The sequence below is a fragment of the Rhinoderma darwinii genome, chromosome 5 (assembly GCF_050947455.1).
Source record: "Rhinoderma darwinii isolate aRhiDar2 chromosome 5, aRhiDar2.hap1, whole genome shotgun sequence".
In the NCBI taxonomy this organism is placed as follows: domain Eukaryota; kingdom Metazoa; phylum Chordata; class Amphibia; order Anura; family Rhinodermatidae; genus Rhinoderma; species Rhinoderma darwinii.
This window is the reverse complement of record NC_134691.1, coordinates 304704022-304727399: the sequence shown is the minus strand read 5'-3', so window position 1 is coordinate 304727399 and position 23378 is coordinate 304704022. Positions and strand designations below refer to the sequence as shown.

The following is a 23378-nucleotide window of genomic DNA, read 5'->3' as shown; positions in this document are numbered from 1 at the left end:
CGGATTTGTTTGAATAGGATCATTGGTCTAAATTGAACAGATACAGTAGTTTTTGTTGCTAGACTAGTCATACGAAGTCCTTCAAATATAATTTGTGTTTGTGTGTAGATCATATATACATGCATAGGGGCGCTGTAACAGGGATAACCCTTTTATTTAAGGGCCTGTTAACACCTCCCTCTGTGTTTCCGCTTTTCTGCTCCGTTGGAGCAGAATAACGAAAATACTAGACACACTGGTTCCGTTACGTGACAAACACCATCGGTGCCCTAGGAAACCCGTTCACTTTAATGGGCTCTGTCGCGTTTTAGTCTGTGGTTTTAGCGGAAACAATAGCACAGCATGCTGCGCTATTGTTGCCATTATTTTTGGCTAGATCTGTGACGGAGGCCCAATATGGAGACTACAACGCAGATGTAAAAAGGCTTTTACGCAAAGACAAGTCACTTCCTCCTACAAAAACAGCTAATTAATTTTCTGTTGCTTTAAAGAGGACCTGTCACTGCGTCATATGTTGAACTGGTTCACTGAGCTAAATACCGATGTGTCTCCCTTATTCTAGTGCTGTTTTTATATTTCCTGGACCTCCCTTCATTTCAGAGATATGGCCCACTGTTGTGTTGGCTCCCTGTATGCTAATTTTCTGTAGTGGGCTCCACCCCATTGGCTAACAACAGTAAATTAGCATAGATGGAGCCAACACAACAGTGGGCCATATCTCTGGGACAGGGGTCCAGGAAAAAAAAGAAAAATAGTGCTGGAATCCGGGAGACAGCGCTATTCAGGTCCGCTAACCAGTTCAAATTAAATGACCTAATGACAGATCATCTTGAAATATTCCACAGGATTTTCTGAACTTGCTAAATACAGACACGCAGGAATGAAGTCTGAATATAGTCTGAATGCATTTAGACCTTTCTATAAGATCTCTGCGGTAGGGTTCTACTCACAAATCATTGTATATGGATTTTTGTTTTTTTAGTTTCGGGAGTGAATTTGGATACAATTACTACTTTACCTTTGCTATAAGACTATGTGGCAGATACAGTACATATGATGTTTTTGTGGGTTTTTTTGTTTTTTAAATTATCGCCAGTCTGCTCACCTTACCGGAATCAAAAAAAGTCACTGCAAAACAAAATGCTAAAAAAAACAACATTAAGTGGATTGTTAGCATGAATACATTTGGCCAATAGCTTCAGGAAAAAGAGGATCCATAAATGACATTATATATTTTCTAGGGTGACTGATGAGCCATTGTTAGGTTCAAAAATCTGGAAGCCATATCAGTGTAGATAAGAATCCTTTATTTGTGTACTGTATGACCGGACATGTTAACGCTTCTTCTGAGAGTTTGAGCTAGCAGCTGTGCATTAACATTATAAGATTTACAGTCTTATCCCTCTGTAAGTTGCATGCAGCTGTACCCTGTACCATGAAGCCCTCTAATCACTACGACTCTATAACGAAGATTCGCTTGCATCATTTATGCTCTTCTGAGTAAGACTTGCTGGAGGCTCTGCCCCGAGGCAAATAAAAGATTATATTATTTGCAATACATTCTTGTATCTTAAGGTACTTTGCTGGGAAGTTGCTTTCTTCCTTCATACAGTGTAGTTTGAGAATTGCCATTGATTTAGTATGCCATCAAAAGAGCAGAAAATCTTTAGACATAACATCTTACATGTTTACAGATACCGGTTTCACTTCTATACATGTTTAGGACGTATGCAGTTTAGATAGTCAAGGAGGGTCCATCATTGGAATCAAATAGTCTGAAATCACCTTTAACTGGAAAACCATATTGTCAATAATTGTTTTGTATATCTAGCAAGAGCAGGACAAGGGTAAATCCACACGTAGCGAAAATACTGCAGATTTTCCGCAACTGATTTAGTCGCGGAAAATCCACAGCATAATATAGTAGCAGTAAAGTGGATGAGATTTGAACAAATTTCATCCACACGCTATGTAAATGCAGTGCGAAAAAAATGCTCAGAAATTGACATGCGGTGCGTTTTTTTAATCCGCAGCATGTCGATCGTATTTGCGTAATCGATACTTATTTGTTGCGGGTTTTCCTAATTGAATATAATGGGAGGTAAAATCCGCAACAAATAGTAGATGTTGCATTTTTTTGCTGCGGAAAAAGTGTGATTCCGCTGCAAAAAAAGCAACTCAGAAAAAAAATAGTATACTTACCCAGAATTCTGAGCTGCTTCTTCCAGGCCGGCCTCCTCGGATGACGTTCCATCCTAAGTGACCGCTGCAGCAATGTTTACAAGTGCCGTCACCGTAGGGAGGAAGGGGGCGGAGCTCCCGGAAACATTGCATGACGAGTTGTAGTGTGGGGAGACCTTAGGTGTAGTGTGGGAGCAATAGATAAGCGATCAAATGTCCCCTAGTGGGACGAAAAATATATCAAATACATTTATTAAAGTTAAGTAATGGCTTAGAAAAATAAAAAAAAATTGATAGTGGATTTCTTCCCATTCTCCCCAATTTTTTTTTAGAAATGTTAATCTATAAATTTAAATCTTTGAATCTATAAATTTATATCTATAAATTATAAATGTTGCCAATAAAAATTACCACTCTAATTCTCACATGCCAAATACTAAAACATAAAAATTTGGTATTGCTATAATCTTATAAACAACCCGTATAATAAATGTAACAAATTTTTTTGTACAGCACGGTAAATTGTAAACAATTTTTTTTTTTTCTTTTTCATTTTAAAATGAATAAAGGTTACTCAATAGTTTATATGACATCACAGCTAAAGCAGTGGAAAAATAATAATAAAATATAACTTTATATGCACCAAAAAATTGTGAAAAAATTAAAACATATGGCTCTTGGATTGTGGTGATGAAGAAACTGAAACAATTGCTCAGAATTTAAGGCCCTAAATAGGCAGGACCTTAATGAATTAGATAAAAAGTTAGGCTATTTTTTCAGAAACCACACACTTCACTTAAATGGGGCTAAGTTGCAATACCATATACAACCTATGAACTAGAGTGGTGCTATTTCTGGAAAAATAGCATAACTTTGTTTTATCTCTTACAACCCCTTTAAGGCCAGGTTAACCACTATCACCCAGAAAGCACATGTAAGGAGTGCAGCTTTCTTCTGTAATTGAATGTTCCCAAAACCGTTTCTTTAAAGTTTTTCAACATAAGGACCTAACATCATAAAACCTTCAAACTTAGCAATATATTTATCATTCAAGTTCTCATCTGTTTCTCTGCCACTCATGGCTATCTTTTATAGGCATATAGCAACCTTGTCAAAAGCACCCCTTTAACTTTTGAATTCCCAACCCAAGTATTCGGTTATAATCTTAAAAGGGTTGTCTAGTTTAGAAAATCCATTTTCATAGACGCTGTTAGAGAATTCTTAGTTAATAGAGGGGGGCACTATGTTTTAGGATCCTCATCTTTTAGAGAGAGTGGAGAACGGCTACAAAGAGCTTCTCTTGCTCCGGAGGACCTCACTTGTCCTGCATAAAACAGAGGAGGCATTGATTTGAATGAGCACTGTGTTGTACAAATACAAAGGGTGTCTCTCGCTCTGGAGGACCTGCATTACAAAGATAAATGGGCACCATGTAATGCTTCATTTCCCCTGTGGTGGTGCTGTGGGAAAATTGAACACTTACTGCCAGGTTTCTCAACCGATTTCATCTGATCGCTGGGGGTCCAAGCAAGACACTTTGTGATCAGCGTCTTTTGTCAAGGAACCCCTTAAATATGCATGTGTTAATGAGCAGGATGTTACAAAGATGCAATATTTTTAGATTTGTTGCCTAATTAATCAATGTTGGGATATAGCAGTATTTTCTAGCCACTAACCTTCCAATTAATTGTAGACCATTACGTATTCGCATCTATTCATACAACAATATTCCCAGACGGAGGCAACCATTAGAAACGGTGTTGAGCCCTAGGTATGATTTCCTGCCATTCTTATGCTGCTCATTGTGGTTATGCATTTTTTTTTCTTTTTTGTTAATGCTAAAGTACACCGGCCCCTTCAGGATCCAATAAAAATATCCATCAGTATCATCTGCTCATCATACGCTTGATGTTAGGGGTTATTGGAAGCATATTGCTGCCCAAACTTCATTTCCTCACTTCACCTTTTGCTACAATGTTCTCAAAATGAATTGATTTTATCATGTCACCTGTTGTATTTTATCTTGATGTTGTTTTTTTATCTTTTGATTCACTTTATATTAAATTATGCTCTAGTGGGTTTTGCTGGCATAGTTTATTTTAAGTAATATGTTTATTCAGTCATAGAATTATTCATATTCCTTACTCAAAAATTACAGATGATTGTTTCCTTTTTTTATCATCATACAATATTTGGTCTAGTGAATATATTCAATCTTTCTATGTCCTGCAACATCCAGAAATATCTGTTTGCTCTCCATGACTGGCTACTGTTTGATAGAAATTAATTAACTGACTATCCTGTAATTGGCTGTTTTTATACAGCCGGCACTTTGAATAAAAAAGTTTATTAACAACATTTTATTTTTCTCTGCAATAGTCTTTCGTGGCCTTTTTTAAAGAGTGTTCACGCGTCGCGGTCAATTTGCGCTTTTTTTTTTACGCAGTTTTCATGAATCTACTGCAAAAAAAATTGACTACGATGTGTGAACGAATACAATTTAAAAATCTGCACCGCAAGTTAATTTTAACACAGGAAATGTTTTCATTTTGTTCAGATTTCATCCTCTCAATCTGCTACGAGTGAGCTTAGCCTAGTGTATGCCCCCCAAGTCTCCTAAGAGCGTCACAGGTCAAATAATTTCTGTCACTTAGAGCTCATTCACACTTTCTGTATTTCTGATCCATATTAATTTTGTTTTTCTTTTTATTGAAAAAACCAACCCAATACATTTAAATGGTTTTATTCACCTATCCGTTTTTTTATATACACACATTTATTTTTGCACATAGCAATTTTTCCATTATGCAGCATGTTCCAACGGATTTGTATCTATTCCATTTTTGTATTGTTGACATGCAACACTAAAATAAAAACATAGTTAACCTTTATTGAAAGAAGATGGAACAAATATGGTTGAAAAAATGACAACTCCTAACATAGCGAAAAAAATCGAATACAATACGGAAAAGAAAATAAACAAATTATAAAAAAAAAATCCTTGTTGCGTATGAAAATCTGCAAGTGTCATTGAAGGGTTGCACAGGATCAGAAAAACGTGCCTCTTCCAAAAACTGTGCCACACCTGTCCATAGGTTGTGTGTGGTATTGCAGCGCAGCCCCATTCACTTCAGTGGCGATGAGCTGCAATACCACACACAAACCATGGACAGGTGTGGCGCTGTGTTGGGAAAAAAGCTGCCATATTTTCCTAATCCTGGAAACACTCTTAAGGATCTTCCTGACTAAATTGGTCACTAATTAATATGTCTGTTCAAGGGTATAAAAATATTTTTTAGTAATTACGTGGAGGTTTAACTTTCCGTACTATTGTTACAGGTAGCCAACCATAGACGCAGCAGAGATGGTCACATTTTGGGGCCTTGTATTGATCAAGGCTATTGAAAAAGCTGAGCATTAGTTCCTACTAAAGTACAGATATATTGCACCACACCCCGAAGTACCGCGTGGCCTTGTCCTGGATACGCTTTATAGCGATACTGAGATTCCTAAATTGCAATGATAATACGCAGTACCTATCCCGACATGACCCCAGCTTTGACTGCTTGTTTAAAGGTAGGCCCCTCATAGACCGTTTCAGTGCCAAGCTTGCTCAGGCTTACACCTCTGAAAAGTGCATTTCTATAGATGAGTCCCTGGTATATTTTAAAGGGAGGTATTAATTCCGCTAGTTCTTGTGAAGTAAGAGGGCAAGGTATGGCGTAAAGAAGTATAAGCTGTTTGAGAAAACATCCGGGTACTCACTCATGTTTAGGATTTACAAAGGAAAGGACACCAGAATTCACCCGCGGCCCCCCCCCCCCCCCAGATTGTCGTCGTCCCCTTAATGAGAGTTACAGGAAAAATAGTGTGGGATTTGGTTCAACCACTGCTGGGCCAGGGTTACCACCTCTACCGTGATAATTTCTAAACCAGCTCCCCCATATTAAAATACACAACCGATATAGAGGACAACCAAAATCCCCCACCCCATTATAAATAGAAATCACTTTTTGAGTATGCATAATATTCTGGGGGGGGGGGGGGCGAGCCAGCACAGCCCAATGTACACATGTTGTAAGCAGTGGAAACTCACAAAATAGAACAAACAACCTACAAAGGAAAGAGTCCATTTTCCACCAATATCAAATATAAAACGTACAAATTTTATTGAATACAAAGATAAAAACACATGATTACCACAGTGTGATAAAATGGATGCCAGGCATTAAGAGAGGCTGAACAGACATAAGTGTTAAATGAGTAATGTCCGTCTCTGACACTTAACATCAATGCCATTTAACATGAGGTATAAAATCCCAATATGTATGATACAAATCAACTTAAATAATATCAGCATTGGGAACCATCTTTATATGAGTAACATAGTGGGGGTGGCTGTTAGACAGCGGGAGATGGAATGAATACAAGTAAAGAACAAATGTATACAAAATATATATCTTACCCATAAGTGTAGGGAAAATAGGAACTGACTGGCGTCACACCCCGGAGCGCGTTTCGACGTGAAGCCTTCGTCTGGGGGTGAATATATATTTAATAATATTAAAATGCCTAGTTTCCAGGAGTACTGCAGCATGCTGCAATGTTAGAAAAAATCTGAGAAGCCTCTCTAGGTCGCTGCTAAGCCAAACACTCAGAAGGGGCGAGAGCAGAACATTATGCAACAACAACTTATTGTGTGTCAAGTATGAGCACAATACAAGGCGATGGCCGCATCCTCGTACCAGTACAGAAACCCCCAAGCCACATTGCATCCCGAACTCTAATAAGTACAAGGGAGAAGTTGATCATTCAGATCAAGTACTGAAGCCATATAGCACCACGTGGAAATCGTGGGTGTCCTACAAAAAGTTTGCCAGGCACATCATACAGATGGCACTTTATAATCCACACATGCTACATAGATGTACAGGGCAGTGGGGGACATTTCTGGACTTCAAGAGGTAGTGATAAAGGCCCTAATATTTAGTGACCAGGACGGGGGCAGTACTTCTAGAAGTGAGGTCACACGCAATGTACCAAAGAACACTTTTCAAGTGAAATCCCCTCCTGGTAAGAAGGGAACGACCCAAAAAAGGTGCAACGTTTGTTACAAAAGGAGACTAAGGAAGGACACCAGATTACAGCCACATGTTGGATATTGCCGTACCCAGGAGAGCCTGCATGAATATTTAAGGGGTGTGTGTCTCCGGTCGCACAAGCTAGGCACAACCTATCAGGCATTGAAATGGCGTAAATATGGAAAAATTGCAATTTTCATTCTGACCCATTCACGGCACATTAAGTTCTGGAAAATACTTGTGTTGTCAACATGCTCACTACTCCCCTAGATGAATGCCTTAAGGAGTACAGTCTCGCAAATGGGATTACTTTTTGGGGGTTTCCACTGGACTGGTACCTCAGAGGGCTCTGCAAATGCGACATCGCAACAAAAAATGATTCCAGCAAAATCTGTGCTCTAAAAGCCGAATGGCGTTGCTTCCCTGCTGAGCCATACTGTGTGTTCAAGCATCAGCTTATGACCGCATATGGGGTATTGATGTGCTCAGGAGAACGTTTTTAATATTTTTTTATTTTTCACCTGGATTACTTGTGAAGGTGAATTATTATTATTTTTTTAGATAAAACTACATATTATTTGAAAAAAATATATATTTTTCATTTACACGACCCAATTTTTATAATTTATATGAAATTCTTTGTGTGGTCAAAATGCTCTCTACACCCCTAGATAAATTCATTAAGCAGTGTAATTTCCTTAATGGGGTATTTTTGGGATTCTTTCTTATGTTTTAGCACCTCAAGGCCCCTTCAAGCATGAAATGGAGCCTTAACATCCTAGTAAAAAGAAGGCCCTAAAATCCACAAGGTGCTTCTTCATTTCTGAGGCCTGTGTTTGCGCATACTGGGGCCACGTGTTGGATATTTCTGAAAATTGCTGAATCTGGATAATACAAATTAAGTTATGTTTTTTCTGTTGACAATTGTTGTGTTAGAAAAAATAATGGTTTAATATTGAATATCTGCACACAAAAAAAAAATTCACATCCACTTTGCTTTAATTCCTGTAAAAGGGGTTAACAATGTTCCGAAATTATATTTTAAATACATTGAGGCTGCAGTTTTTAAAATGGGGATTTACAGGAGGTTTATAATATATGGCCCATCAAAGTCACTATAAAAATAAAATGGGGCCTAAAAAAAAGTTTTTTGAAAATTTTTGTTGACCATTTGAAAAATGTATATTAAACTCTTAAGCCTTATAACAACCTACAAAAATGTAATGAAATAAAAAAAAGTGCTTACATAAAGAAGTCATATGGTAAACCTTATTTACTCATTTGTGTGGTATCGTTATCCATTTTAAAAGCCAAGGATTTCAAATTTAGGAAAATGCTAATTTTTCCACATTTTATTAACATTTCAGATTTTTTTTTTTCTAAATAAAGAGTAAACATATTTACCAAAATTTACCACTAATAAAGTTAAATGTGTCACGAAAAAGCAATCTTAGAATCACTTGGATAGGTAAAAACCATTCCAAAATTACCACATATAGTGACACGTCAGATAAAAAAATGGGGCTGGTCCTGATGTCCAAAAGTGTCTGTGTCTTTAATGGGTTAAATATAAATCTTTTAAGTTGTAGGTAACTATGTAGCCATGACATGTTCAATCTCATCTGCAAGTATTTTGTGCAAGCCTTCGGATGCATCGTCTTTTTAGCGTCCAGTAACAAGAACATGCACATTACATAAAGGTGTCTCCACATGACAGTTATTATATAGAGATTACTGGAGCAGAACTGGAAAATAGTATAGCGTGAGATGGCCTTTCTCATCGACAGCCGGAAAGGTCAGTACAAATCTCTTGGGATTTTTCTGTGGTCTCTCTTCTCTCCTCTGACCTCAATCACAAGTATGAATGGGAAGTATCGTTGCAGGGTTGCGCTTACCCTTGTTTCTAAACAGGGAACTGGGCACCACTTTGTAATGGCCTTTTGTCAGGTCACTAAGAAGCAGGGGAAAAAAACAATAGAACATCCTTTCCTTTAAGTACCAAATTCAATAAAATGGAGAATCTTTATATTTAAGGCATCTGAGGCCCCAGAAAATATATCCTACAAATTAAATGTTTTCAGTGTTAGGACAGTTGTGCGAATTAATCCTCTGGAATCGATGTATAGTTCTAGGGGTAGGGACACACGTAGCGGTCCAAGTGTGGTCGTGATGCAGCCGGACACTGAGCCGACGTGGTTTTACCACAAATTTGCGCGTTTTTTAACTTTGGTAAACAATAGTCTAACCTTAAAAAAATGCATGTAAATTAAAATAGCGGCTGCTACATGTGTCACGAAAGGTGTGACCTTGAGGTTGTGTTCACACAGTACAGCTTTTGCTTGCATTTATTTAAACCAAAACTTAGATTGGATCTTTTTTAGAATTCATTTTTTTAAAACTACGTTCCTAGTTTTATCCCAAACACTCTAACCATCCAATCTCCTTAACTCCATTCCTAAATCCAGGAATAATAAGTATGGACCAACTCTTCCTGATTAAAGACATAACGTATATACCAAAGTATCACACTAAGGCCTCATGCACACGAACGTGCATTGCCTGGGAGCCCGGACTGCAAAAAGATAGGACATTTCCTATATGGGATGCATTTTGCGATTCGGGCTCATTGAAATGAATGTACATGGCCATATGAACGGCACGTGATCTTCTGGCGGCCGGCGAATGACACTCCGCGGCCGTCCGAGCCGCAAATCACGGGCCTGTACACACCACTACGGTCGTGTGCATGAGACCTTAGTGTAAATCAAACTAAAATTGTTCTTCTAATGCTATTATTATGTGTTAAACGATACTATCAATCCAGTCTATGTTCTTAGAGCACCACTTATTTTTAGAACAATGAGGCTTCTTTGCACCTTCGATCCCTCAAGCCTATTTACTTAGAGATCTGTGTTACTGGATATCTCTGTCTCAACATTCGAAGCAAAGGGCCATTCAAATCATTGCAGGAGCGAAGTTTCAGGGGTTGCAAAAGTAGTAGTCGCACCCCCACCCCACCCCCAACACTGGTGCCTGAGGTGCGACCCCACATAAGAAGACATCAGTATTGTAAATGGTACATGGTAGGTTTGGGGCCCAGGAGCTTCAAGTTACGCCTCAGAATCACTGATTTGCTTACAATATTGGGTCAGTGATTTTCATTGATGAAGGTTTCAGAGTGGTGCCAAAGGGATTTCAGTTCTCTGTAGTTTTGGAATTCAGCAGAGGATCGAGCTTAAAGAGGCTCTGTCACCAGAATACAAGTGCCCTATTTCCTACATAATCGGATCGGCGCTGTAATGTAGATAATAGCAGTGGCTTTTATTTTGAAAAACGATAATTTTTGAGCAAGTTATAAACAATTTTAGATTTATTTTAATTAGTTTCTTAATAGACAACTGGGTGTGTTTTTACTTTTTACCAACTGGGCGTTGTGCAGAGGCGTGTATGACGCTGACCAATCAGTGACCAATCAGCGTCATACACTTCTCATTGTTCCAGCCCATTGTTACAGTGTGATTGTGTAGTGAAAGAATCTGGGCTGGAACAATGAGAAGTGTAGGACACTGATTGGTCAGCGTCATACACGCCTCTGCACAACGCCCAGTTGGTCAAAAGTAAAAACACACCCAGTTGTCTATTAAGAAACTAATTAGCATAAATCTAAAATTGCTCATAACTTGTTCAAAAATTACCGTTTTTCAAAATAAAAACCACTGCTGTTATCTACATTACAGCGCCAATCACATTATGTAGGAGATAGGGCACTTATAATCTGGTGACAGAGCCTCTTTAAAGACTCCATGATTTAATCTACTGACACGTTTCTTTGGTATGTCAAAACATTCATTTTGTGTAGATGTCCACTCTAAAATAACCATTAATATAGTAATATATAATACATAATAAATGTAGATTTGATTTCAAAGATAGGCATAGAAAGAGATCACTAAATTTCATTCGCTTCTTAAATGTATAGAGAGCAGTGCAGGACCATGGAGGAGACACATATGGTATATAATAGGGGCACTGTGTACATTTGTATGGGCAACATGTTATTAGCAATTCTGTGTGGTGGGTACAATGGTTTGGGAATGTATAGGTTATTATTGTGCTGCACTACTGTTTGGCCCATCGTACTTTATGTACTCTGTATTATGCTTGGTGACCCCACTGTGTAGCGGTGGCCCTTGTGTGGAGAGTCTGCCATGAGCCCTACTATTTGGAACACTTCAGTGGTGGGATTGTCATCGCTAGGTCTGAACATTCAGAGAACACAGTATTGACTTGAGATTACAAGAGTTAGTTTCCGTCCCTAATAACCATTACTAGACTTTACAAAACCATCTCAAAAACTTGATGCGACATGTTTGTACGATTGAGACTCCTAAAAGTCAGTTAGCCGGCCTTCTCTGGTATATAAGTTGACAGCTGTCACATCTCAACCTACATAACGGAGCGCTAAATGTGTTCTACATTGTCCGGATTTTAAAATAGCCCCTTCAGGTAGTACAGAATAACAGTATGGCCCAAATAACCTGTAGTGCACCCCTGTTCTACATGATATTTATCGCTCCTTTTTATTTTACAATGTTTAGTGCATGTTAAATGTGATTTGAATAATACTGTACCCAACAGTGTTATGTCCCGTTAGTTTCCATTTGTACTTCCAGGGGTCTCGCTGTTTTTTATGGCAAGAATAATATTGTCTGTAGCGCTATTGTTGTCGCCAAAAACAGAACCCTGAGGAAAAACTAACAGACCCCATTATAAGTCAATGGGATTCGTTGGTATCCATTTGAAAACAGATCAGTCATACCGGTCATGGCTCCATTATGAACAGAATCCATGACGGCAGTGTGAACAGAGCCTAAATGAATATCTTCCGTGAGGTGGCTACATCTTTAGAGTAGATTTACCAGGATGCTCGGTAATGACCTGATCAGTTTTAGTAGCTTCACTTGCCATTGCTATTATTTTGTTGGGCTTCTCGTACTTCATGCTATCTTGATACTGATCTGTGTGTGGATTCTCTGCTCCTGAATGGATAGATAAATAACAACTTGAAACTTTACATGTGACCTAAATATTGACCTAAATACTGAAAATAAATAGGTAAATGTTTGCAGGACTGGCACATTTTAGCTCAGTGGAACCAGAAAGTCATTATATTTGTTGTATACCAATAGTTTTCTATTTAGTATCAGTGCAATAATTCAATTCTATACATTACTACGGACGTTGATACATTTCTCACAGATTCTGTATTTGTAACTAATACTGTTTTATAGAATTAATTTCCGTAAGATTACATATCATACACATAAGATTACAAATGTGGTGAAACACATTTATATTTATATATACATATTTATAGATATACAGTATATTACTTTATATTGTTGTTTTTTACCTTCAGGCTAAGTTCACACTTACGTTGTATAATCCGTTACTCTGACCCGATTTTAGATCAGAATAACAGAAAATAAACAGATCCTTTTTAAAATCCCATTGAAATAAATGGGATTTTTAATTGCATCCGTTCACATCTGTTACGTTAGTCGTCCATTTGTTTGGGAGAGATAAAAGTGCAGAATACAGGAATTTTTTCTCAAAAAAAGCCTGATGTCTACTGGATGAGTTATTTTTATCATTGGTGTCAACTTAAAATGGCTACAAACGGATTGACAAAGAATCAATATAAAGTAATTATCCGTTATTCTAATCTATAAACTGATCAGAGTAACGGATTATACATTGCAAGTGTAACTTTAGCCTCCGTCAAGCTTGTATTATGATTTTAACTATATAGTGTTGTAGGTAATCGCTATAGTGTATATATTGACTATATAGGCTTTCATTATAGCTTGCGTGTCACCTGTATGGTTTCACGTACAATATTTGAGGATTATGTACCTACTTCTTGTTATAAAGAGACAGTCTTTGTTTGTAGGGCTCTGTTCACACTGGCATCATGGCTTCGTTCACATCTGCGTCAGGGCTCTGTTCTGATGGAGCTTCCCGTTAGAACGGAACCCCGACTGAAACAAATCATCACCATGGATTTCAATGGTGATGGATCTGGTTCAAATGGTTTCCGTTCATCTCAGTTGTGCAAGGGTTTCGTCGTTTCAACGGAAGCAATAACGTAGTCGACTGCGCTATTCATTCCGTCAAAACCACCGAACCACTACACAACTGAGACAGGTGGAAACCATTTTCACCGGATCTGTCACCATTGAAATCAATGGTGATGCAAACGGAAACCTAAGGTTTCCGTTTGTTTCAGTCAGTGTTCCGTTCTAACAGGAAGCTCCGACGGAACGCCAGAACGGAGCCTTGATGCAGAAGTGAACGAAGCCTTAGTCAGCTTTCCACTTCTTTTATCGGGTAGGATAGCACAACAGTCTATGCTATTCTGCCTGTCAAAAACAATGGAAACTTGATGGAATGGAAATGTGAACAGAGCCTCACTTGTCAGTTTAGGGTTGGTATATTTCTGATAATGTTCACATATTTTTATTTTTAAATATCTTGGGTTGTATCCAAAGTATAATAACATATATGTGCACAAAGTGTTAATATTAATAGTAATAAAGAAAATGTATCTATATAGAAGAGATAGACATGGCCACTAGTATGTTAAAAAAAATTTGCCTAGAAAGTGTCAGTGCATGGACTAATTTTAGAGACCGGATTGCTCCATGCCAATTTTCTCATGCCCCTGAGTGGTGGGCATTTACAACTAAAAGATTTTTTTTATATATAGTTACATATTTAGGTTCTTTGTAAAACAGAAGAGCATACAATAATTACATGTTTGTGGCTTTGTCTCCCCAATCTTATGTTCTGATGGATCCTTCATCAATTATTAGATTTGGCATAGGGGGAGTGCTAGAGGACCGGTTTCGAGCGCATTAATATGAGATAGAGAATAATTGTTAATTAAAAGGGCTTTCTGGAAATCGTTTTTTTTTCTTGAATACATAGATGTCTCCAGTCAAGAATGGTTAGTGCAGCTCTCGTATTCAAAGACAAAACGTTCTCACCAAAGGGTTAATGTTAAAACGTATGATGTTTTTGATTTAAAAAACATATTGTACTAGAGATGGATCCTGCGATATTGTGAATCCAACACATATTGCCGTTTGTACTTGCACAATCCCTAAAACAGAGAAAGGAAAACATCGGCCTCGGATGGTGTAGCACAGCAAGACTCCACTGAGTTCCTGAGATCCACATAAAACCATTTATTGTACTCGCAAACATTTGCTTGGAAAAGGCATATAAACATAAAAATTCTAGCAGACACAAAAAGTCTGTACCTCGTGGACCGACTCACGCTTTGCCTGGCGGCTTCTTCCATGGCATAGACAACTCCTTTAATAATTTTGTGGCCATATGTAAATAATACGGCCTGTCAAGTCATCCAATGTGACGTCACAACCCACAGTATTGAATGGCTCTAGCACTGACTGTGTACAGTGCTAAAGCAATTGGTTGATGTGGTCCTATGATATCAAACAACTTTTATTCTCCGTAAGCCCCTTTAAATAGTGTAATTGTGTTGTACAACTACTGTAAATTTAATTTTTTTGCATATATAAGCTGCTTTTATACAAATTATATAATTTCCAAATATATATATACATATTGAATATGCTGATCAGTGAAATAATTAGCATAAAGCAGATTACATATACATGCAGGGAATAAACCTTCTATTCCCATTATATACTAGTCCTTCTCAATGAATTAGAATATCATCAAAAAGTTAATTTATTTCAGTAATTCAATTCAAAAAGTGAAACTCATATTATATGGATTCATTACACACAGAGTGATCTATTTCCAGCATTGTTTTCTTTTAATGTTGATGATTATGATAACCGTTAATGAAAACCCCAAATTTAGTCTCTCAGAAAATTAGAATATTATATAAACCCAATTTCAAAAATGATTTTTAATACTGAAATGTTGGCCTACTGAAAAGTATGTCCAGTATATGCCCTCAATATTTGGTCAGGGCTCCTTTTGCATGAATTACTGCATCAATGCGGCGTGGCATGGAGGCGATCAGCCTGTGGCACTGCTGAGGTGATATGGAAGCCCAGGTTGCTTTGATAGCGGCCTTCAGCTCGTCTGTATTGTTGGGTCTTTTGTCTCATCTTCCTCTTGACAATATCCTATAGATTCTCTATGGGGTTTAGGTCAGGCGAGTTTGCTGGCCAATCAAGCACAGTGATACTGTGGTTATTAAACCAGGTATTGGTACTTTTGGCAGTGTGGACAGGTGCCAAGTCCTGCTGGAAAATTAAATCCGCATCTCCATAAATCTTGTCAGCAGAGGGAAGCATAATGTGCTCTAAAATTTCCTGCTATACGGCAGTGGACCAACACCAGCAGATGACGTGGCTCCCCAAACCATCACTGACTGTGGAAACTTCACACTGGATCGCAAGCAACTTAGATTGATGCCTCTCCGCTCTTCCTTCAGACTCTGGGACCTTGATTTCCAAATTAAATGCTAAATTTAACTTTATCTGAAATCAGGACTTTGGACCACTGAGCAGCAGACCAGTCCTTTTTAAAGGGAATGTGTCGCTAGAAAAATATATTATTATTATTTTTTTTAGCTAAACTGTTTAGTCAATAAATGATTACACATTGTTCTAATTTTTTACATTTTTTGACAAGTCAGGAAATATTATAAATTAGATTCTAATTTAGAATATTTCCATGTGCAGGTCACTAGAGGGAGAAATTCCCAAAATTGCAGCATTGCAATGTGGTAAAGCAACCTCATTGCTTTATGCTGCAAATTTGGTGTAGACACACATGCTTTAGTGTGCTCACACAATGCCCCCTCCTTTATCCTGGCTAGTGGCAGGAGAAAGGAGGGGGTTGAATGTTCAAACCTCCTACACTATGTGCTGCCATTTTTTGAGCGAATACACAGTGTAGGAGGATTACATACAGTGTAATCACACAGTATAACAAGAACATATACAAACATAACTTACCTGCTCCTGCCGCCGCCGCTCCCTCCGCTCCTAGTCCTTGCTTCTGAACATATGGACGGAAGCCGAGACTGGAAGTAGTCATCTTACTGTCCGGCCGCGGCTTCCGTCCACATGAAAATGGGGCCGGATGTCGCTCGGCCGAAGACCTTCCTTTTGGACTGTGTGGGAGCGGAGCATGCCCCATTCCCATACAGACGGCGTACGCTATAGTGAATGGAACAGCTCCCGTTCGCATTCACTATGGGGATGTATGTGCCGTATTCCATCTCTGTATGTGTCGTTAATCGACACATACAGAGATGAAAAAAGAAATGGCAGCCCCAAGGAGAAGTAAAAGAAAGAAAAAATAAAAAAGTAAAACACAAAAACACAAATAAATAACATTTATTTTAATAACATACTAAAAGCAAAAACATATAAAAAATATTTTTTCCGTGACACCTTACCTTTAAAGGCTTAGGAAACCTTTACAGGTGTTTTGTGTTGATTAGCTGATTAGAGTGTCACACCATGAGTCTACAATATTGAAATTTTACCCAATATTCAAATTTTCGGAGACACAAAATCTTGGGTTTTCATTAACTGTTCGCCATAATCATCAACATTAAAAGAAAAAAATGCTGTAAATATATCACTTTGTGTGTAATGAATCTATATAATATATGAGTTTCACTTTTTGAATTGAATTACTAAAATAAAAAACACAAAAGTTTGAACAGCACATTCCAGCAAAATGAAAAAATTGTGTATATAAGCATGCCTGTGACTGCAAATTTATACAGCACACAAGAAAATGGTGCCATCACTCTGCAAACACTAATGCCACCTAAGCACTACAGATAAATATGCATTACTGCTGAATCTACTTACAAATAGTGAGGTTCTTAGCACACATTTTGATCAAATTGTGTGAGCCCACCTGCCACGAAAAGGCATCCTCTATAGGAACCTATGCTGCACATACAACCAGAACTGGGACTAAGCCTACTTTCCTATAATGCTGGTTCCTACCATCCCCAGATCTATGTGGGCTTAGTCCCAGTTCCGGGTGTATGTGCAGCGTAGGTTCCCACCTTATAGAGGACACCTCGTCGTGGCAGGTGGGCTAACACAATTTGATCAAAATGTGCGCAAAGAACCTCACTATTTGTAAGTAGATCCAATAGTAATTCATGTTTGTTTATCTGTAGTGCTTAGGTGGCATTAGTGTTCCGAGTGCGGTCACCATTTTCTTGTGTGATTGATGTGTGTGTATATATATATATATATATATATATAGAAAAATAATTTGCCAGGTAGGCACCTGGCCCTATTATTACTTCTGTAGTAAAACGTTATTATACACAGCTAGTCAGAAAATATGTATTATTTTTTTTTACGCCATGCACCAGTGGAGTTTACAGTCTGATTTCCCTATCTGAGATGTTAGGGTCAATATAGTTAGAAGCCAATTAACCTATCTGTCATGTTTCTGGACCGTGGGAAGAAACCTGAGCACCTGGAGTAAATGTAGATGATGCCAGGGCATGAATCCGGCATTGCTGATGCTAGCAAGTATGTTATATGATCAGAGAGATATCACTGCCATTTTAGCATAGATAGAAATAACATTTGTTATGAGAAATGTAACTCACTTTTCTTTTGAAATAATCCTTGAAAAATATTTCAGATCTTTTTTTCCCCTCTTCCTTTACAGCCTGCAGGGCAATGGTAGATGAGCTGCTGCATGAAATTAGGAAAGTGAGCCCGACTAAGACAATTGATGTAGGGTCATTCAGGATAAATCCGGATGGGACGCAGGTACAGAATAAGGTAAGGGAAAAAAATAAAAGGACTGAATTGAAAATGATGCTAATATTAACAAGCCGGGGGTTTTGGTGTAATCCTACAGTTTTCATGATTGGATTTATTTCCTCGGAGAGCTGACATAACCTTAAACTTTCCTTTCTAATATCTTATGTAACTCTTCTGTTCCTGGTAACCATTTTGATCCGTCTTTTCTTTCGCACTCTGAAGCCTTCAGAAATGTATTGAATACTATTGTTTTTAGCTTTGTTTGATTTTCATGCATATTAAGGGATATTATGATAGCCAACACAATACACGAGTTTAATGTATAATTGCATAGAAATAAAGGCTAATTGAAATCTGCAAATGAAGGCCCTTTAGGATTCCTTTAGGGAATTTTTCAAGGCCACGGAAGTCAAATTCTTTTTTGAGATTAATGTTATGCGTATGATGTGGTATACCCTCATTTACCTCGTCGTCTCTGCCAAGACTGAAAGGGGAAAGCTGCACAATCTACAATCATGGATCTTTAGCTCGCTCATCTGCTCTTGGGTGATTATGTTGCCGTTTGCTACGGTTTAATAAAGTACGAGACATGACTCTGTTTTAAATGGCCATTCCAAATCTTTCCTTGCAGCTTTGTTATGTTTAAAGAAGTTTTCTAATGTCATATTAGAATTTAACATAAATGTATTAGATTTGCATCGCGCATTAATATAACTGATCACATTGATTTGATGAGTAGCAATTATGAAATACGTTAAGACAATTCTGTTTTTTAATTTTTAGATTTCTTATTTTTTCCTACCAATAAGATTCCTGATTCTCCTAAGAGTTTACAATAGTAAAAACTGCAATATATGCTGTGGACTGCAGAAAATCCTTGGGTAATATGAATGACCCCACGTGCCTGTTGTTTGGACCACTTCCGCTTGCAGAATATAAGAGGGATATATTAGAGAAATGCAATTTTGCAATACATTAGCTAAAGTAGACCCTGACGAGTAGACTATAATTTCTGCTCATTATGGCAATTAATTATTTTTGAGTTTAAGGTTTTCAAAAAGATTACTGTTCGCAGTAACACAACAAACATGACTTGGTTCATATAGAAAGTTGTAGATCGCAAACTGTAGTTATATTCAATTCCATCTGACCAGTATACACCTGGCCGTCAATCATCTTAGCAGTGATGATAATTTGGCTTTTGGTTACTACAGGAGGAATATTTATTACTTGTTAAGCTCACAAAACTGGAAACAGAAGACAAATCAGACGTACAACCAATTAGAAGATTCATAGTTCAGGTTTTATAATCCTGAGGACGATGAAAGTTTATTCCCTGTTGTAAATTATTAGAACATTTTTAGTCCCATAGGAGTTAAAGCGGGACCTGTCACCTCTCCTTCTTTTAGTAAATACTTGTATTTCCCTTAAAATAACCATGTCGGAACATCTTTTCTTAGAACTCTGCGTTGTGTCGTTCCTCTGTTTTTTTTTCTAGAAATGTATGAATAAATTGACAACCGGGTGTTACCATTCCACTTGTCAAAGAGGCGTGTCCCCACAGCACTGATTGGATATGGTCAGCCTGTGTATGGACACGCCCCCATCTAGTAACACCCAGTAATAAATTTATTTATACATTTCTAGGAGGAATAAAAAAGGAACGGCACAACATAGAGTTTTCAGAAAAGATGCTCCAGAATGGTTATTTCAATATAATTATTTTCTTAAACAGACATGTCAGGAGAGGTGAAAGGTCCTCTTTAAATGGTTGTATATAAACAAAGGATGTAAGTGTCAAGTTATTCCTAAAAACCGCAGCTGACAAAAAAATTGTGGGACAAATACATGGTAAGATTGTTAAAAGACAAAGTAATACTAAACATAGAAATAATAATAAAAGTTAACAGGAGATCAGCTAAATTACACATTTTGTCAGTCTGTATTATTTTCTGCAGGTTTCACAAGAAATCTGAGTTTATTTTAATTTCTTCCATTTCCGTTTAACAGGACTTAACCAAGGGGCGGGACTTAATTTGCATCCTATTTTAAACAGAGCAGGGGAGGGAGTCTCCTACTGCAGCCAGTTGTCTATAGACAATAACCAGATTATGAGGAGGAAGGAAAAATGGCTGATCTACTGTCACACATATAGAAAAAAATCTTAAAATATTTCTCTGTTTTGATTGTAATATGAGAAAAAAAATAAGAATATTAACGGGGAAATTGCTGGGATTTTTTAAAAAATATTTTGTGCATTTTCTTGGTTTAGATTTTCTTTAAATTCAACCTAACGTGCTCAAATGTTCATCCAGAGGAAAGCAAAACAATCCTCCTTATTCCTATTGCCAACTAGTTCATGTATCTAATACACATAACTTGTAATATTATGTTTTTCTAGAAAGGCATGCAAACCAACCACCAACCAACATCCTGTGGCAGAGATTCCCATAGTCTCACTTGTCTTACAGTTAAAAAAAACCTTCTGTGCTGATACCCCTGGAACAAGGTCAGGGGTTCTCCAGATGGCAGCAGCAAGACCTGTGATCTTTTTATTTCTAGAAATGGTAAACTGATGTAAGTCTATCCAAAGATGATTGGCATGAGGGCAGGTAAAGCAGGCAAGAAATCTCAGTCAGAATATAACATTATAAAATTATTTATCCACTCCTACACCAATGAATTTCAATAGGGGTTCCCTGGGAGTGGAAATATTTTTCAGGTGTTCCCCTATTGTAATAAGGTTGGGAATCACTGCTCTAGATTATGTGGATGCCCCCTTGTTAGGCCCTGTTCACACAGAGGTTTTTTTGCAAGCAGAAAAATCATCTGCCTCAAAATTCCTTCAGGAATTTCGAGGCAGATCTTGACCTACCTGCAAATTTTGCCGCGCGTTTCGCATCGGTTTTCGCCCGCAGCCATTGAGCACCTCGTCAAAAAACGCAAGAAAAACGCTTTCTCTACCTCCCACTCATTTCAATGGGAGGTCTGAGGCGAGAGGGAGCATGCCGCTTTTTTTTTTACCACAAGCGGCTAAAAAATGCCACGAAAAAAAACTCCTCCGCCTCCCATTGAAATCTATCTGTTAACCATTAATATTTTTGTCTTTCCTTTAAATAAATAAAATAAATGAACACCAACTTTTTTAAAGTGATGTCCCCATATTTTTAATTAAGCATCCAAGATGCAGTCAATGATCTCTGTGGTTTTAATGCAGCAGAGCTAAAAAGCAGACTATACTGGAAAAAAAAAATGGCAGGTAAGCGTTACCATTGGGGTATTAGCCTGAATACAATTTTTTTACCTTAACTGGAATTCCTCGTACAGTGTTTTTTACATATAAAACGTAAAGACGCACCAAGTTAAGTTTGTTGTTTTTTCTTTTATTTAACATATGTGGAAATCTTAATATTTGGTCTTAATTCAAATAGTATAGAAATATATTGGTGATGTCACTGACTGAGACCGGCCTGCAGCTCCACTATATCTGTAACATGGCTGTCAATGATAACAATTTCCTGCTATTGAATTAGAAAGAAGTAAGGAGTGGTCTACAACACAAAAATTTGGGCTTTGAATGGAAGGGCCCTACAAAGGCCCTGTGAAATTTTATTTTTCAATGAAGGCCAGAGCCTGCCATGCACTAAGTATGACACAGTGTATCCGTTTTCCTAGTGCCCCTTTAAAGGTTTATTTTTCCATCTCCATTTGTCTTGATTTTAAAGAGCAACTCCAACCCAGAATTTTACTTTTAAGTAAACCTAGTTAATGTATTTGCAAATGCAGTAGGCTTGGGTGTTGTAGCAATGTTACAGTGATGATCTCCAGTCCTAAAAGGAGACCGTATGAAGAATACCATTATCCAGAATCAAACACCCTGAACCATCCCATATACCTTTCAGCATTTGTCTTTCTATTTTATTACATTCTGTGAACTCAAGGTTGAAGCACTTACTATTGGCTGTTATAAAGAGAAATCTCATAGTTACACTTTAATGAAAACCTTGTTATTTATTTTATTTATACAAATGTGAAACCTAAAATTGCACTAGCGTTAGTATATGCTTACCTCTCTTCGTCAGAGGAAGAGAGGATAGAAAGATTAAACGTAAAGCAATGGTTCTGTTAGAATTATTATTGATTTCAATGGTAATTCTTCTGTTTCAGTTGCTTTCCGTTTAACTCCGTTCGCTAGGTTTCCGTTTTTTTACGGTAGCAAAAGTGCAGTCTGCAGAACTTTTGTTTCCGTGAAAAAAACAGAAACCTAGCGAACGGAGACAAATGGAAAGCAACTGAAAAAGAAGAATTACCATTGAAATCAATGGTAATTCTAACGGAACCGTTGCTTTCCGTTTAATCTTTCGATCCTCTCTTCCTCTGACGGAAGAGAGATTAACGTATACTACGGTAGTGTGAAAGAAGCCTAAAGGTAAAATATATAGCATAAAATTAACATTCTATTTTTGGTCTCTGAATATTTTGAAAGTAATTAATACATTTTGTTAATATGGCACATTAAAATATAGGTTCACGCATTTATGTAGATTTATATTTAGTTCAATACTGGAAACTTGTAACAAGAGAGAGCCTGTTGCATAAAAGTTTATGTCCAAAACAATACATCTTTCCTGTTGCCCAACTTTCTTTTGTTACTGAAGAAGATTCTACACGTAGCAACTTTTCAAATTGCCGACAAATGAGCAGTGGTGTGCAAAATCATTACTAATCATTGGTGCACATTTCTATCGGTACAATCATCATACATATGCCGCTGTTTTCAAACACAAGTTTGATTGCAGCTATTTGTGTTGCAAATGTTGCATTTACCAATACCGCTAACAATAATTTTTTCGATATGCACAATTATGATCCACGATTTGACTGATCTGAATTGACCCTGCAATAGTTGTCAGGATCTCTCAGAAACTAATTAAGTGTAACTATTAATCTTATGTGTAAACGGACATTAATAGGTGTGAAATATTTACAGCCCACCCATATATTAGTAAATTATAAAAATTAAATAAATATTAAATTATAAATATTGTGACTAAGTAAGTTTTCTATTCATATAATTACAATCTTAACAGATTTGGAAATTATCTGGTTTCAAACCCTAGCATAATTCAAGTAAAAAAAATAACTTTTTTTACTTTTTCATTTTTTTATTCATATTCTTATTTTTGAGGTGAACATCATCAAAACTTTTTTAATTGCCCTTTTTTAATTTGACTTTTCTAAAAGCCAGAGGGTTAAAAGTGAGTCTTCACTGCGGCACTAGAGGGCAATAACAACCACT

General features: G+C 37.3%; 1 protein-coding gene across 2 annotated transcripts in view; it reads left to right on the top strand.

Annotated features, from left to right (window-relative positions):
- Positions 1–23378, top strand: part of CNPY1 (canopy FGF signaling regulator 1) — a 101520-nt gene that overhangs the window by 50792 nt on the left and 27350 nt on the right. For both annotated transcript variants that reach the window (XM_075827397.1, XM_075827396.1), the window contains exon 3: positions 17982–18097. In XM_075827397.1, the coding sequence (XP_075683512.1) occupies positions 17982–18097 (116 nt within the window). The remainder of the gene's footprint in view (positions 1–17981; positions 18098–23378) is intronic.